At 49.1% G+C, this 13,606-nt stretch overlaps 7 protein-coding genes across 7 annotated transcripts; 4 read left to right on the forward strand and 3 right to left on the reverse strand.

Moving 5' to 3' along the window:
* Positions 1-788: 788 nt before the first annotated feature.
* On the reverse strand, positions 789-2,463 carry BO85DRAFT_35889 (glycosyltransferase family 69 protein). The gene is made up of 3 exons (XM_025655500.1): positions 1,738-2,463; positions 1,459-1,684; positions 789-1,399 (listed from the first exon to the last, which is right to left on the reverse strand). The coding sequence occupies exons 1-3, from the start codon at positions 2,335-2,337 to the stop codon at positions 984-986; spliced, it is 1,242 nt and encodes a 413-aa protein (XP_025515151.1). The 5' UTR covers positions 2,338-2,463; the 3' UTR covers positions 789-983.
* A 257-nt stretch (positions 2,464-2,720) lies between these two features.
* On the reverse strand, positions 2,721-3,978 carry dscB. Its single transcript, XM_025660274.1, has 2 exons — positions 3,575-3,978; positions 2,721-3,477 (listed from the first exon to the last, which is right to left on the reverse strand). Exons 1-2 carry the CDS (start codon positions 3,839-3,841, stop codon positions 2,887-2,889), a joined length of 858 nt encoding a protein of 285 aa, XP_025515152.1. The 5' UTR covers positions 3,842-3,978; the 3' UTR covers positions 2,721-2,886.
* Positions 3,979-4,111: 133 nt separating this feature from the next.
* BO85DRAFT_398637 (TFIIH subunit TFB1 family protein) lies at positions 4,112-6,242 on the reverse strand. The gene is made up of 2 exons (XM_025657062.1): positions 5,960-6,242; positions 4,112-5,902 (listed from the first exon to the last, which is right to left on the reverse strand). Exons 1-2 carry the CDS (start codon positions 6,105-6,107, stop codon positions 4,161-4,163), a joined length of 1,890 nt encoding a protein of 629 aa, XP_025515153.1. The 5' UTR covers positions 6,108-6,242; the 3' UTR covers positions 4,112-4,160.
* Positions 6,243-7,178: 936 nt separating this feature from the next.
* Positions 7,179-8,164, forward strand: BO85DRAFT_469285 (uncharacterized protein). Its single transcript, XM_025662322.1, has 2 exons — positions 7,179-7,418; positions 7,480-8,164. Exons 1-2 carry the CDS (start codon positions 7,233-7,235, stop codon positions 8,137-8,139), a joined length of 846 nt encoding a protein of 281 aa, XP_025515154.1. The 5' UTR covers positions 7,179-7,232; the 3' UTR covers positions 8,140-8,164.
* Positions 8,165-8,824: 660 nt separating this feature from the next.
* Positions 8,825-9,793, forward strand: BO85DRAFT_488723 (uncharacterized protein; the record flags this gene model as incomplete). Its single annotated transcript, XM_025663556.1, has 3 exons — positions 8,825-9,034; positions 9,100-9,279; positions 9,362-9,793. 3 exons carry the CDS (start codon positions 8,825-8,827, stop codon positions 9,791-9,793), a joined length of 822 nt encoding a protein of 273 aa, XP_025515155.1.
* Positions 9,794-10,220: 427 nt separating this feature from the next.
* On the forward strand, positions 10,221-11,292 carry psf3 (DNA replication protein PSF3). The gene is made up of 6 exons (XM_025665153.1): positions 10,221-10,329; positions 10,388-10,456; positions 10,553-10,611; positions 10,671-10,860; positions 10,926-11,034; positions 11,103-11,292. The coding sequence occupies exons 1-6, from the start codon at positions 10,288-10,290 to the stop codon at positions 11,168-11,170; spliced, it is 537 nt and encodes a 178-aa protein (XP_025515156.1). The 5' UTR covers positions 10,221-10,287; the 3' UTR covers positions 11,171-11,292.
* A 1,052-nt stretch (positions 11,293-12,344) lies between these two features.
* On the forward strand, positions 12,345-13,094 carry BO85DRAFT_35946 (uncharacterized protein). The gene has a single exon (XM_025655512.1). The coding sequence runs from the start codon at positions 12,410-12,412 to the stop codon at positions 12,881-12,883; it is 474 nt and encodes a 157-aa protein (XP_025515157.1). The 5' UTR covers positions 12,345-12,409; the 3' UTR covers positions 12,884-13,094.
* The last annotated feature ends 512 nt before the right edge of the window (positions 13,095-13,606 follow it).

Here is a 13,606-nt window from a genome sequence, read left to right on the forward strand (position 1 = left end):
GTTATGAACGAGGCGAAGTCCATTTTGAAAAGAAGGCCGAGTGCCATTCTCGGAGGTCATTTCTGGAAATCCGTGTGGTATGACTGTCTTGAATATGATTTCCAGGGGGAGGTGGTTGGCCTCAGCCCAGATAAGGCCATGTATAGTTTGTGAACTAAGAAGATGGGACGCAAGGCTTAAGCCGCAGACGTCTTATAAATAAACCGCGTCCAAGCCCGCGGAACAGCGTCAATCCCATATCTGAGCTTCAAGGACTGGAGTAATGTGATCTACTAAATTGATAGCACATAGCCTAGCAGGGGACCTAATTGCTGATTGGCCTCTGCTCGCTGTACCGCTCGGATAATTCTAGCGCTTGGAGGATGGAACGGCGAGCTGAAGCAGTCTACCCAGCCCCTGAACCCTTAGCCGACAAGACCGGCCAACAAATAGTGCCCACGTCAAATTAGGCCGGTAGACAATAAAGCTACGCGCAAGCCCACCAGAGCCTTTCTCCCTGCACTCGGTCAAAGGGAGGGGGCCGCAACGATCAGACAAGGCTAAAGATACTAGACAGGAGCCAGTGCCTTTAGCGCCGCGGCCCACCAAAAGCATATCATTGGTCTCGACCACGAGACGGTCTGCGGGGTCATTGCGAACCAAGGATCAAAAGGCGCTTAATGAGGTAGTGCGTTAGAGCTCGCCAGCTATTAGATACTGACTGGTGGCAGTACAGAAGCGAGGGAGAGAGAAAGCTGTGGGGCGTAATACATGGTGTACTGGGTACCGTCGTAGGCTGTATTTGACTCTTTTCCGACTTGCCCGGGCAATCCCAGCCTTTCTATCAGCAATTCGTGCCTACTTCTTGGCATCGACCTTCCAACCTCATGAGGTTGGAAACAGGACACATAGGCGGTCGTGTGTTGAAGTTGGTTTTTAGAATAAATCTCTACTGACTTCGGAAGTTGAAGCGCCCAATTGTAGGAACACCCACGAAGTTGGCCTCAGACGTGTGCCCAACCATTAGAGACAAGCACCTGCATCTCATTGATCAAACAGAAGTCACCAGGTTCTTGCTCATCAGGATGGTCATCATGCCATCCAGCAATCCTCTTGCGGACAACCAGCTTTTTGAAAAATGGGGTTGTAAACCAGCGTCGGAGTCGGTTCTCCCAAAGAGCTAATGCCACATGTTGCAGCGATAACCAGGCCCCTGTAGGGTGAACAGCTTCATAGGCGGCAGGGTTATAGCCGACACGAACCTTAGGGTTCAAGTAAACCCCGTCTTGCTTGGAGAGAGGGTTGTCCGCATGAATCAAACAGCACTCAGAACCCTCGAGATGTGAAAGCGCCAGGGTATCGGAGATAGCGCGAAACCGTAGCGGAGGAGTGGAAACAAAAGGCTCTATAGGCATAGCAACTGCGATATATGATCGATCAATATGGGCATCGAGAAGAGCGTGTAGGGGAGTCACCAACCCATTCCGTTCCAGCAACTCTTGACAGGCACAGGAGACAGGGCAAGCAGTGCATTGCGTGATGCTGCAGACCGGAAGTATGGCCACTTCTGCATTACATGCTCGTCGCCGTTCGAATCGCGCAAGGCAAATGTGTCATAATAGAGCGGCGGTTTAGAAAAGTCCAGCGAGCAAGCGGCAGCGTAGACACCGTCATTTGTATCGAGTAACCGGATAACATCATCCACCTGTAATCTGGAAGTTAGCGACGTGCAAAGTCTGATCTACATACGAGACATACAGTGAAGACCACATCATTCAGGAACAGCACTTTGTCAAATGTGATGCCTTGCTGCGACAGGTCTTCCAGTGGTTGCAAGGTCAGATTGCGTAGCCGTGCAAGATAAGGAATGCGTCTGAGTTCCTTCTTTTGGCGAGGTGTATCGATCCAGCCTTCTCGAGGACGAGCGGATAGCTCATCCTGATGTGTCGTGTCTGATAGGGTGATGTTGCGCCGCACGCCAAGTTGGTCCAACCCAGCGTCAAGGTCGCGGAGAGCCCCCTTGGAATCATCCCAACTCCCACTCTCGTAGACGCTCACAAAAACATTATCTGGTCCAAAAGTTTTTGCTAGATTTATCACCGCATCATTCCAATGGCTTCGCAGGATTGGTTCGTTGTTCCAGTGCATGCTCGCGATGAACAGCCGCTCGGGTCGAGGTGACAGGTGGTCCTTGGCCACATCCACAGTAGAAGCCTGATGATGGATATAAAGGGTTTCCAGTATCGTCCAGGTCACCATACAAAGTAACAGACCCTGGAGGAAGCGCCGGCGCAGGCTAAACCGGCGGGACAACCCATACCGAAGGAATGAGCTAGCATAGCTGGTAGTTGGAACCATTGAAGGAAGATTCAACGATCATGTCCTATTCATATATGATAATATGAATGCAACCGAGGAAGGTAGGTGGATCCGCATGGATGTCAGTGTATCGTAGAGCTGGCACCGAAGGGCAATCAATAGGAGACGATAATCAGCGACTGATGGAGAGAGTTCAGCTGGCCGGATTCTGCCAGTACCTACCGCCACAACACGCGATAACAGTGGACTCACGTGCGGTCTAGATGCCAATTATATAGTATATCACAGGCCTCGGCGGTCAAAGCGCCGCGTGTTATGCCGGAGAACAACTTGGCTTTTTGACGAGTCTGGAAACACCTCCTGGAATACATAAAGACTGGTGTCATAGCCAATGAAGCGAGGTTGCAAAGGATACCTGCATATTATTATATTAAAACAACATCTCATATAATACACTCTAGGTTGGTATTAACTTCGCTCAAACTCACTGAAAGCTCCTATACAATTAGTATAACCCATAAGCTTTGAACAATTGAAGTTATCGAACACTCCTATATCGTAATAACTACATGGAATAAACCCTCTAATCTATATCCCCCCACTCCTCCTCAACCTCTGTCCCGCAGCATCCCCCGTCGCACCCGTAGCCGACGAACTCGCCGACGCCGCAATAGCCTCTCCCTCCAACCTCCTCCTCAGATCCTCATATCTCCCACCATCTGCCCCTCCAGCTCCATTTACAACCCTCCGCTCTTTCTCCCCCACCATCCACGCCGGGACCCTCCACGCGCCAGTCCCAGGCAGAAACTCCATCCGCCAGGCCACACCAACCAGCCATCCCACCGCAGCGGGGACGACCATCGCCGGGAACTGCGACAACGCCAGTTGCGCAGCGACAATATACGTTGTAGATTTATCAGACAGTGTAAGAGTAAGGGACTTGCTGCTCTGTTGCGGTTGGTCTTTCGTCTCGTTCGAATCAGAAGCAGATGACGTGGAGATCCGGTAGCGGAAGGTAGATGGGATTGAGGCGTGGTATTGCGCTAATAAGGCGAAGATGGTCGCTACGGGTCCGGAGGGAAGGTAGTTCATTTTCCCGAGGGTGATGGGTCGGAGGACGAGGATGAGGAGGAGAGGAGGGAGGAGGGTTGTGTAAGGGAGTGTGGTGAGGAGGAAGGTCTATTAAGCCATTATTGCTTGTTAGTACTGCATCGATAGTATAGCTTGCAGATGTAGAATGGTATAAGAAAAAGTAAGGTAGAATAGAGTGACGTACGGCAAACTTCCTTTTTCCCCAAGCGCGCTCGACAACTCGTAGATGATACACTAGCATTGCGGCGAACAGCGCCTCCGTCGAGTTCGCGAATCCGGCTACCTGCCACACCAGAATGCGCCAAAACTGTCCATATTGCCAGATGTGTGGCGCGACTTGGATATTAGTGAGGTGTTTAAGGTCGAAAATGGCGAGAGCCACTGAGGAGGCGATGGTGTAGATGAGGAGGGATTTGGAGATCGAGGCGTTGGTGAGTCCGGAGGTTAACATCTTCGAGATGTTATGGTGAATTTATTAGATTTATTTAAAATATGGAACTGGAGGTAATTTCTCCTGAATATTAAACAATAACTAGAGCATGAAGGCGATGTCTTATTAGTGGAGCGTCCGGGTGGTCGCGATGCTGGTCTGACAAGCTGGAAGGAAGGTGGAGGAAGTGAGGGACACGTCGCGTGAAGGGCGGGCCGAGGCGGAGGGGCGGAGAGCGGAGGGCTCGGCATGCCGATCGAAGTACTTAAGAGTCCTAATTGGCTTTACAATGAATCGTTAATAGTCATTCATGTCTATTCTATCATACATTATCGCCATATCACGCAGATGGCATTTCCTTCATTTCTTCAGCCAGCGCCTGGTTGTACTTTGCCAACGCCGTTTCCAACGCCCGAATGGTCGGCCCCAGTAGTCGATTGACAGCCTGTTCACCTCCAGCCACACCAGCGAGATTGAGCTTGAGCTTCCTTCCTGTCCTTTCCAGCACTTCCCGGGCATGCTGCTTCAGTCGATCAACCTCAACTTGCCGCTCTGCCTCTGCGTCTTGCGCCACTGATTTTATGCGCTCCATGGCTCTGTTTAGGGACTCCACGAGCGAAGCTACCTCACCCGCGCGATCCGGATTCCCGGATAGGAATGCCTGCCAAAATTGATGCAAGAATTCAGTCGTCGTGGCATGCGTCAGTGTCAACCGGTCGTACAACGCAGTCGACAAACCGTACGTGCCGGCATTGCCTGATCCCTCTGTTTGGGATCGGCGGTCACGGATCGCTTCGAGAATTTGGTTTGAGGCGCGCTTCAAATTCACCCTAGAACCAATCACGTCTTCGAACTTTTGTTGATCCTCGTCGTCATCCTCCTGCGGTTCTACCAGTCTCCCCAGCGGCGCGGCTCCGCCCTCTGGCAAATTTTCTTCTAGATCACGCCGTAGCTTTCCGAGTATCTGATTCGGATCCTGCTGGGCAAACAGCTTGTTTTGCTCATCCTCCGCAGATTTCGAATGCGACGAGAAAAAGCGACTCTGGTCCTTGACGTTGAGGAGAATACGTTGCTGTTCCTCGTCCCCGCGTAAATCGCGCAGCTGCAGCTCGTTGTATGTCCCATCCTCACCCGTCTTGCCATCCGCCTCGCCATCGGCTGGTGCAACGTTCGCCATAATCTTCTCACTCAGACTGTTCAGTGTGCGGATAATGGGCACCTTTTCCACGGAGGACGGGCGCATGTCGAGATCGGGTCGGTTGCCTTGCCGTTGACTGTTGTTCACTTCATTTCCAGCCAAATCTAGGAAATGCGGAACATGCGCATCACGCGGTAAATTCCCCGACTCATCCGCCTTGAGGTATTTATCCAGGATTATGTCCGTGGGATCCGTTTCAGAGATGCGCTCACCGCGCAATTTCTTGAACAACCGACTTTGGAAAAACCGAGACCAGAATTGCTGCTCACTAAGCTTGGGTACATTCTCGTCGTATACCCGCTTCACAAGCGGGTGCTGATTGAAAATCAACTGAATCTGCTCCTTGCTAATATTCAGCTTGGTCACGCTATCCTCCACCCGCGGCTTCAATGTCGACAGCACATTGTACGATCCGCGTGTCTGCGACCGTTCGATCGCATGTGCGCGCAAAAGATGAAGTCGAGTAGACCAGAACTGCGTCATGAATTGTGAAGCAGACAGCGTATCCGGCTTGGTGTGTAATGACTCCATGAACATGCGCTGCAGAGTCGAATTCGACTTCAGCAGCGACTGCTGCAGCTCCACATCTCCTTGAAGCCGTTTGTCATCATCCCACGGGCTCTTCTCTTTCCCTGCCGATGATACCGCATTCGCTATGGCCATAGCAGGAGACACGCCTTCTTTAACGGGGGCACTTTGAGCTGTCTTCGCGGCTTGAATAGCGGCACTGAGCGCATCTCTGATGGCATCAGCTTCCGGTCGCGCGTTCGCTCCAGCTGTGAAGGAAAAGACATATTGTTCGGGGGAGCTGGCGGGGGCATTCGGAGGGAGGACAAAGATCTTCAGCATCACTTTCGGGTTACTCGCGGGGGTCTGTTGCAAATCTATACCGTAGTCAGTATAATCGCGCCCGGTGAATCAAGCTAAACACCACGACGTACTGGTGATCTGAGCAACAGGAAGAGTAATTGCACCAGCTGCACCGCCAGCCGCCGGGATCCAAGAGATCGACTGGCGGTCCTGGGCTATGGTCAGGGTGCCATCTTTCTTCTTGTATGCTGCCGACCCGCTCGGAGGTGCCATCGTCATGGATCTCGACAGCGTCCACTGTCCTGGGCGGCGTCTAGGGATCCACCCATCGGGAGATTAAAATCCCACGGGAGAATCAGAAGGACAGGGCCTTCAAAGACGCGAGAGGTTTGAGTGGATGGGTTAAGATGCGAGTTTGTGAAAAGTACGAAGTTCCGCAATCAGTCAAGATGGAGGCACGTGATAGATATACTGAGACATGTGACTTGCTTGCTTAGTCAGGATGGCAGCCCTAACAAGCCAACCTTGAAGTACAGTTTTGCAGTCATAGACAGAATGTAAGTGAGGAGTATGTCAGGCTAGATAGTTTTAGCCGACAATTTCTTTGTTAGATTTAGTGATTTTCGAGAGCATAGCATGCATAGTACGGATGCCAAGGGTGCAATGGAATATCCATTGGGGTTTCTTCGACAAGAAGTTTTACTATGTCATCTTCGGGACTAGAACGAGTTCAGTAGCGACTCCATTTGTAAGTACTGCATGATGGTTAGAAATAAAAAGGTATATGTTTGGGCTTTTTCGTTAGATTGGGGGAGTGCGACCGACTTGTCCTTCAACTTCTATCCTTATTCTTGTCACCAGAAACTATCCATAGCCATGTTCGATCAATTTTAGTGGAATATACCGGTCATTGAAGCGAGAATCAATACTTCATGAAAGGCTGAATGTTATTGGAAGATGGACCAACGGCATATCTCGGACAACAAGGGCATTTGCATACTAGACGTCGACGGAATTTTCCTTGAGACACCCATAAGAACGGTAACTAGAGCAAGAATTGAACAAAGAGTTGATTCTATAATTTAAGTTCAGACGGTAAAATGCTGTGTAACTTTCCACTTCCCTGAAGTAATGCGGTCAGGGCGTCCTTATATCCGCTGCTCTGGCATTAATGGAGGTGGGAAACACTTGAAAACGACAAATTCGCTTATCCAAAGGCGCAATACATCGAGCTGATGCCACCTGATGTTCATGGTCAAAGAGTGCTAAGACTTTACCAGGAGAATCAAAAGATTGAATTAGGGAAATCCCATCTATAACTATAACTCGCGTCTAGAGCACTCTAATATAAAGAGAACGCCCCACTTAGTCTCAGAAGTCGGTTTCCAACCAAGTCTATACTACATGTCGACACCAAAGCCCTACGATATGGGGAGTTCACAGTCCGAAGAGTCTGGGGCGAAAGCTCCCACTCATATCGACTATAAACTAGAGAACATTATTGCGGGGGCGCTAGATGATGGTGGAGTGCCCAACGTGTTCTGCGGTCACGGGCTAATGAGCGTCTATGGACTTGTGCAGGAGCAAAAGGTAAGATGACGATTTTTCATTCCAGCCCAAATACAGTAAAGTCAAGACTAACTACTTCCAGAGTTCCACCTGGGTAATCCCCAACTTCTACATCGCAGAAGCAGACTCCCTTCTCCAAGAGGCCGGTTTCCACAGTTGCCATAGGTCTTACTGCGAGGGATACCGGCCCAACAAGAGGCCTTTTGCACCGGCATATCACTACCATGTCCAACCGCGGGTGAACAGACCGTACAATCACGTCGTGCTCTTATATAAGATGAACGACCTGTTTATTGACCTGGCCCCGGTTCCCACGCGACTACCACCATTGGATGATCCGGACTATATGCTAGTCGATGATCCTCGGCTACCAGACTACAATGATGAAGCTGGAAATGGTCGTTGGAAGTCTATTCGTTCGATCAAAATTCCAAAGCCAGCCCGGTTCATTGACGCTGTGGTCCTTCTTATGGTGAGAGAGTGGCCTCAGGACCCTACGTCTTCTATCTGGTATGGATACTTGAGTGAGCTGCTGGATCATATCAATGAAAACGGGGACTATGAGCTTGTTCCGAGTTGGGATGTGTTGGGAGATTCAGCGCGTGGCTTTGTGAAGTTTTATTTCGACGGGGAGACGAAGAAGAGTCCGTGTGAGGTGAAGAATTATATATCTAGATTACGGGATGACATGATCGAGAAGACGAAGCTATCTTTACTTCTCATGGCAGATGTAGATGAATGATAACCATGAGGGGTTCTTTTATAATAATGTGGACCAATTTCTTTTCTTTGAGATGTTTGTATGTTATAGAGTTCCATTGTGAAGGGAGTTGGGGTGTTCGGGCCTTATGGCTGTATGGGCATACATCTTCGTCTGAGACACCCTACCCGGTATATTGCATAATGTGGACAAGTCATTTGAAAATTTCTGATTGTAGTAGAGTTAATAATTATCAGATGTGTCATATATCCGTTGATCTAAGTTCTACTTGACTGGAGCCTGCAGTCAATTATATAACCTCACCTGTGTAAATCCATATCCGAGAGTATACGATCGGTGATAGCCATGTGTTCATAGTTGCATTATACGAGTGTACAAGGTCAAAGGTCAACAATGAACCCGCTAATATCCGTCACAAAGAAGTTTCCCAGTAATTGCTTGGGAACACTTTGCATTGTCTCAAAGTTAATACTCCTATGTCCAAGTTTTCAGGATGTCTTAAAGATACCAAATGCAATACTTGTGCTAATAGGGTGCAGCCGGTGCCTAGCAAGCGAATTATAGCTCTACTACGCCACAACTGACCACCCTAACGTTTCTTTGTCACGCCGTTGACTATAAAGTAACCCCAGAATTCTTGTCCTATCTGTTTCCTATCTACATAGATCTGTCAAACAACTACAGGATGGAAAACTCATTAAGAAAGATGCGTCTCGATAACTTAACAATCGACGAAATCGATAAGGCGTATCCGGATATACTGTATCCAAGCAGAACAGAGCTCTTCGGCGCTGCATCATGTTTGCTCGGAGGTATACGGATACTGAAAAAGCAAGGTCACTTGGGTACAACATTCGTGGGAATAACAGGAGGGCTTGCTGTCATGCGTTATTGTCCCGATCGTTTGCCCAGCATTGTAAGTGGATCTAATTACAAAACCACTTACGAAGGAAGCATTCTATTGACTAACTAAATGAGTAGGCTCCTGCTAGGAATGAAGATATTGACGTCGTCCTGGACTTAGGAGATTCGACCCTGGAAGACCTCATGAATGCACTGCACTGGCATGACTCGCAGCACTTCATCAAACACCGTGAAACGCTTTATATGTGGACACACAGAGGCAAACTGAGGATCGACTTCAAGGTGATCCCGTCGGACGTAAGTGCATATTAACGATCTCATAAGTCTTACTACCTGCGTCATTGTTTATGACATGATCATAATCTAACTATGCCATTAGAGAAAATTACCAGGAATGCAGAGTCTGTACGATCTTCATCCGCCATATCTACCGTTCGTTAACAAGATAGATCTCATGACGTCTAAAATGTACGACACCCACCCTGATTCTCTACCCTCCTCATCTTGGAGAGAGCTTGATACCGCAAGAGGTATTCACCATGGGACAGATGCGCTTCGACTGGCTCTGCTATTCGATCCGGGAAAAAGGATCACAGTCACCGCGAGGCAAGCTTTGCGGGTAGTGAGGGCCTCCCTAGGTATAGAGTATTATACCGGCATTTCAGGTTTTGAGTGGCTTAAATTGTTCCTCGTCTGCACCGAAGAAGATGAAGGTAGTCCGGCTATGTTTCGGAATCTGGAGGACGCTTTCTTGGGGATGGAATTGCGCAACGATTTCGGACCACAAGTAACAGATTCGTGGTACTACTAGCATAATACAGACTCAATCAAGACCATCCAATTGCTGTATACCAAGTTTATTTAGTGAACAGTTAGTCGTTAGCTGCAAACATTGCTAGTACTACCTTCGATAAATACCTTCCTCCTACCAAAAATATGAGTGACGTCATCGAGTGTATAACAACCATCTTCTCCTTCAGTTTCAACCTGACATAAATGCAAATACTCATCAATATTATACAAGCACAGCATCAAAATACAACCAGTAATATCGTCGTCGACACCTAAACCCTATTTTACCTTACAAATTACTACTTAATAGTGTTGTAGCAACCGACTGTAAATATCTCCCCTCCCATTGGCTAACCGCAAAGTAAAGACTCCCCGCACGTGACAGCGCGCCATGCGGGACGCGCCTCGAAAGGAAAGAAGGACGAGTTTGAACCCTCCACCTAGATGAAAGATATCAATAACTAGATTTACTGTTGATTATCTAGTTATACACGAATAAATCTCTCGTTGAAAATGTCGTACTATGACATTGATGCCATCTTGACAGATTCCCAAGTAGGTGGGAAATGAAACTGCATGCATGGGCTCATTCTTACACATCCGATCTATTCAGAAACTACCCTGCACGTTTGAATTGGACGTACCTGGTCTTGGTATTTTGGAGGGAAATGCGGGGGAAAATGTATGTTTCCTGTCTGATGTGCTTGTTGCTTTATTTTTTGTGCATGGAAGTGTGTCTTGCTAAATATGTGGTGTGTCGTGTGTGTGCTCTATCTAGATCAAAGCCGGAACGCGCATTGATTTGCCATTATGGCTGGGTGAGATGCTTTCTATCGGGTGAGTTTAATCCTTCACCATCAATATCTTGGAGAGATGGTATCGTCTAACTATCGCAGTGCCCGCTTGGGAACATCTCGACTAGTCACGCTGGATCTCCCCTCCGCGCTTTCAGAACGAGTCATGAATGCCTTGAAGGCTGATCCTCGGACGGTGGATCTGCGGTCCCTGGCACCGCATTTCTATAGTTTGAGTGAGCGGATTCTGGAGCTGTTTGAGGAGGAGGAATTGGTGGAGGTTTTGAGTAATGTATGGTGCTTTTGTAACCCGGGGGAAGGGGGGATTGATGTGGCTAATTGTGATGATGACGATAGACGTTTAAAAAGCGTTCAGCGGTCATTGCGGATCATGCGCATAATCCGCAGGGTGCTTTAGGGCAGGGAGCGGATTTCTTGCGAGGGTTGGATGAGACGGAGAGACAGCGTATGTTCCACCGTTGTGTCTGTGTGTCGTGCGTGTGTGTGTTGCTAATTACTGATGCTTGTGGGTAGTCTTCCGGGTTGCGCATGATAGTGCTAAGGACACGCGGGTCTGGGCTGGAGAGGCGAAGAAGAAGTGATGGTAGTGAGTGGAAGGTATGGTTGGTGAAAGGTTGAGCTGTGCTCGCCGGTATGAACATAAATTTATAACAGAAGACTAAGAGTAATTATGAAGTATCAAAATGTGATGACTATAATATTCATTATCCTTGGATTTACTATGTAGGGGTCTGGTTGGTAAATGTGGTCATAATGGTTGACATCTGGTTCTGGAAGTAAAGACTTGAAACGGCTCGATTAATGTCCTGCTGGTACTCGATTAATTGAAGGAACAACATGAAACAAAGTTACCCGAAACCCATCCTCTGAAAGTTCCGGTCAATCGCTGCGGATAACCCCTCACGCAGATTCCTGATCTTCATGTACTGTACTTCGTGCTCCGGAGATATGGAGGGAAGTCACGAGCTCAATGCTCTCCGAGATAAGAATGACTGGAAGGACATGTCAACTCCGACTGGCGGAGTAAAAAGCGCCTACGACCGGCATAACCGAGGGGTTGTGTTTGAAGGCCCACGAGCTGGGAGAGCTGGGAAGAATGGAGAAGGAAAAGGGGAAACCAGACAAAAAAGAGAAAATCTATTTCTGGGTGCCCGAGACGAGCCACGGGAAGAACGATGGGGCGAGTTATCTGTCACGGGGCGATGATGAAGGACTAAAGCTGAGAGCGATGGGGATGATGAGACGATGATTGCAGACGGACTGGTGTAGTGGGGAGGGGAGAACCACGGGCGGCCGATGGGTCCCTGGAACGTGGGGCAGCTTGAAGGAAAAAAAGGAGGGCAAGTTGACGGATCAGATTCTGCTGCAATTCCGGGCGGCTACACTGAGGATGATTATACTAGATAGATGGTAGATAGATTTGATGGCGAGGAGGGGTAGTGGAATCGTGAGATTTTAGCCGATAAAGTGGGGGAAAAGGGCACTGACATTGATGATTCCCGTCCCTTTGATTCAGTGGTAGCGATCCTTGTATATCCTCCGTAAAGATGCGTGTGATCAGTTAAGGGATGGAGCAATAGGAAGAGGTTACAGTAGGGATGGAGTGTGGTCACGAAAAAATTAATAGTAAAAGGTACGGGCTTTTCCAACCACTACTTACACACTTGACCAGCCACCCTAGCTATTGGTGGTCCTCAAATTCAGGACAATAGCAGAAGGAGAAAGGCGATTGGAAGCTTAAGTTCAGGTTCAGCCGGCCCAGCCATCGGAGACCATCCACTAAATCCACTGCACTAAACCGCACTAAGCCTGCCTGGGAGATGGTGGGAAGAGCGACCGGGACCGGGATCCAGTTCCTGACTTGCTGGTGCTCCGCTAAGGCCATTTTAGCCCGGGTTTTAGTGCCCTGCGATCGTTTGTTCCTTGAGCCTATCTCGTTGCTTTGCACGCCTTTTCCCCTCCCTCGATCCAAGACCATCCAGACTGCCTACTTGCCTACTTGCCTGCTTGCATTCATCACAATCATCATCACGCATTCATTCACTTCATCCTCAAATTCTTCTGCTCCCCCCCCTCGCTGGCATTTCGTTGTTCAGTCAACCTTCTTTGTTGCTTGGCAACCTTCCGTCCATACCACAGTAACTTCCCTTAAATCCAACGCATGCCTGCATGCATACATACCGAGAAACTCAAGATCCGGATCGCTCTCACTAACGAATCCCTCCCTCCCTCCATGGATGGATGCATGTGTGGAGATCATCTTCCTGTCACTCGGTCCCCTTTCTTGGCTGTGAGGATCCAACGATCGACTCGTCACACTTTCTCCTCACACTTTTTCTCTTTCGCTCCCCTCACGTCTTGACTTGATCCTTCTTTTTCTCGCTTCTGTCTTTGTTCTTCCCGTCCGAACTTACACTTCCTCCACTTCTGGATCCCCTCCTCGCCGTTCCCACTAGACGCTTGGACGCGCAGTGGGCCTAGTTTCGTCACCAATCGCCCTTTCTAGTCGCGTTTTCTCACCTTCCGCCTGAGACATTGCTTTTTCCTCCTTGCTCTATCGGTCGACTCCCTCCCCGATCCTTCTGAACGAACTCGCGCCTAGTGGATACGATCCTGCGAACCTACTGCAGTCTAACTGGCATCGCGCATCTTGTCAATTATGCGCATTAGCTAGGCAACTTTGGCCCATCTCACCCGCAGACACACACACGCAACATGGACCGAAATATCCAAAGACGGAGCACCGTCTCGGTGCAGTCAACTGCCCCTTCTTCCCTGCGCCATTGCTCATTTCCCTCCTCTTCAAACACCTCGCCTCCGACCGAGACGGCCTCCCTCAAACCCGAACCGAAGCTGAAGCGTGAGCTATTGACTATCCTTTCATCCCTTGATTGTTACCCAAGGGATACTTGAGACAAACAAAAGACACTGGACTGATCCTCTCCTCCCATGCAGGCCGGTCTGCTCCCCCAAAGCCTCTTGCCCTCGCCCGGGTCAAGGGAACCGTCGCCATGGAC

Source organism: Aspergillus piperis, assembly GCF_003184755.1.
Source record: "Aspergillus piperis CBS 112811 unplaced genomic scaffold BO85scaffold_10, whole genome shotgun sequence".
Lineage (NCBI taxonomy): Eukaryota > Fungi > Ascomycota > Eurotiomycetes > Eurotiales > Aspergillaceae > Aspergillus > Aspergillus piperis.

What these genes read in the sequence shown, in the direction of transcription:
- BO85DRAFT_35889 (XM_025655500.1), bottom strand. Translation starts at nt 2,337, where the DNA reads ATGGTTCCAACTACCAGCTATGCTAGCTCATTCCTTCGGTATGGGTTG. An exon ending in TGAATGATGTGGTCTTCACT is followed by an intron (nt 1,685 to 1,737) that starts GTATGTCTCGTA and finishes TCCAGATTACAG; the next exon opens with GTGGATGATGTTATCCGGTT. An exon ending in GAGTTGCTGGAACGGAATGG is followed by an intron (nt 1,400 to 1,458) that starts GTTGGTGACTCC and finishes CATATATCGCAG; the next exon opens with TTGCTATGCCTATAGAGCCT.
- dscB (XM_025660274.1), bottom strand. Translation starts at nt 3,841, where the DNA reads ATGTTAACCTCCGGACTCACCAACGCCTCGATCTCCAAATCCCTCCTC. An exon ending in GGGGAAAAAGGAAGTTTGCC is followed by an intron (nt 3,478 to 3,574) that starts GTACGTCACTCT and finishes ATGGCTTAATAG; the next exon opens with ACCTTCCTCCTCACCACACT.
- BO85DRAFT_398637 (XM_025657062.1), bottom strand. Translation starts at nt 6,107, where the DNA reads ATGACGATGGCACCTCCGAGCGGGTCGGCAGCATACAAGAAGAAAGAT. An exon ending in TCCTGTTGCTCAGATCACCA is followed by an intron (nt 5,903 to 5,959) that starts GTACGTCGTGGT and finishes ACTACGGTATAG; the next exon opens with ATTTGCAACAGACCCCCGCG.
- BO85DRAFT_469285 (XM_025662322.1), top strand. Translation starts at nt 7,233, where the DNA reads ATGTCGACACCAAAGCCCTACGATATGGGGAGTTCACAGTCCGAAGAG. An exon ending in GACTTGTGCAGGAGCAAAAG is followed by an intron (nt 7,419 to 7,479) that starts GTAAGATGACGA and finishes AACTACTTCCAG; the next exon opens with AGTTCCACCTGGGTAATCCC.
- psf3 (XM_025665153.1), top strand. Translation starts at nt 10,288, where the DNA reads ATGTCGTACTATGACATTGATGCCATCTTGACAGATTCCCAA. An exon ending in GGTGAGATGCTTTCTATCGG is followed by an intron (nt 10,612 to 10,670) that starts GTGAGTTTAATC and finishes TAACTATCGCAG; the next exon opens with TGCCCGCTTGGGAACATCTC. An exon ending in GGATGAGACGGAGAGACAGC is followed by an intron (nt 11,035 to 11,102) that starts GTATGTTCCACC and finishes GCTTGTGGGTAG; the next exon opens with TCTTCCGGGTTGCGCATGAT.
- BO85DRAFT_35946 (XM_025655512.1), top strand. Translation starts at nt 12,410, where the DNA reads ATGGTGGGAAGAGCGACCGGGACCGGGATCCAGTTCCTGACTTGCTGG.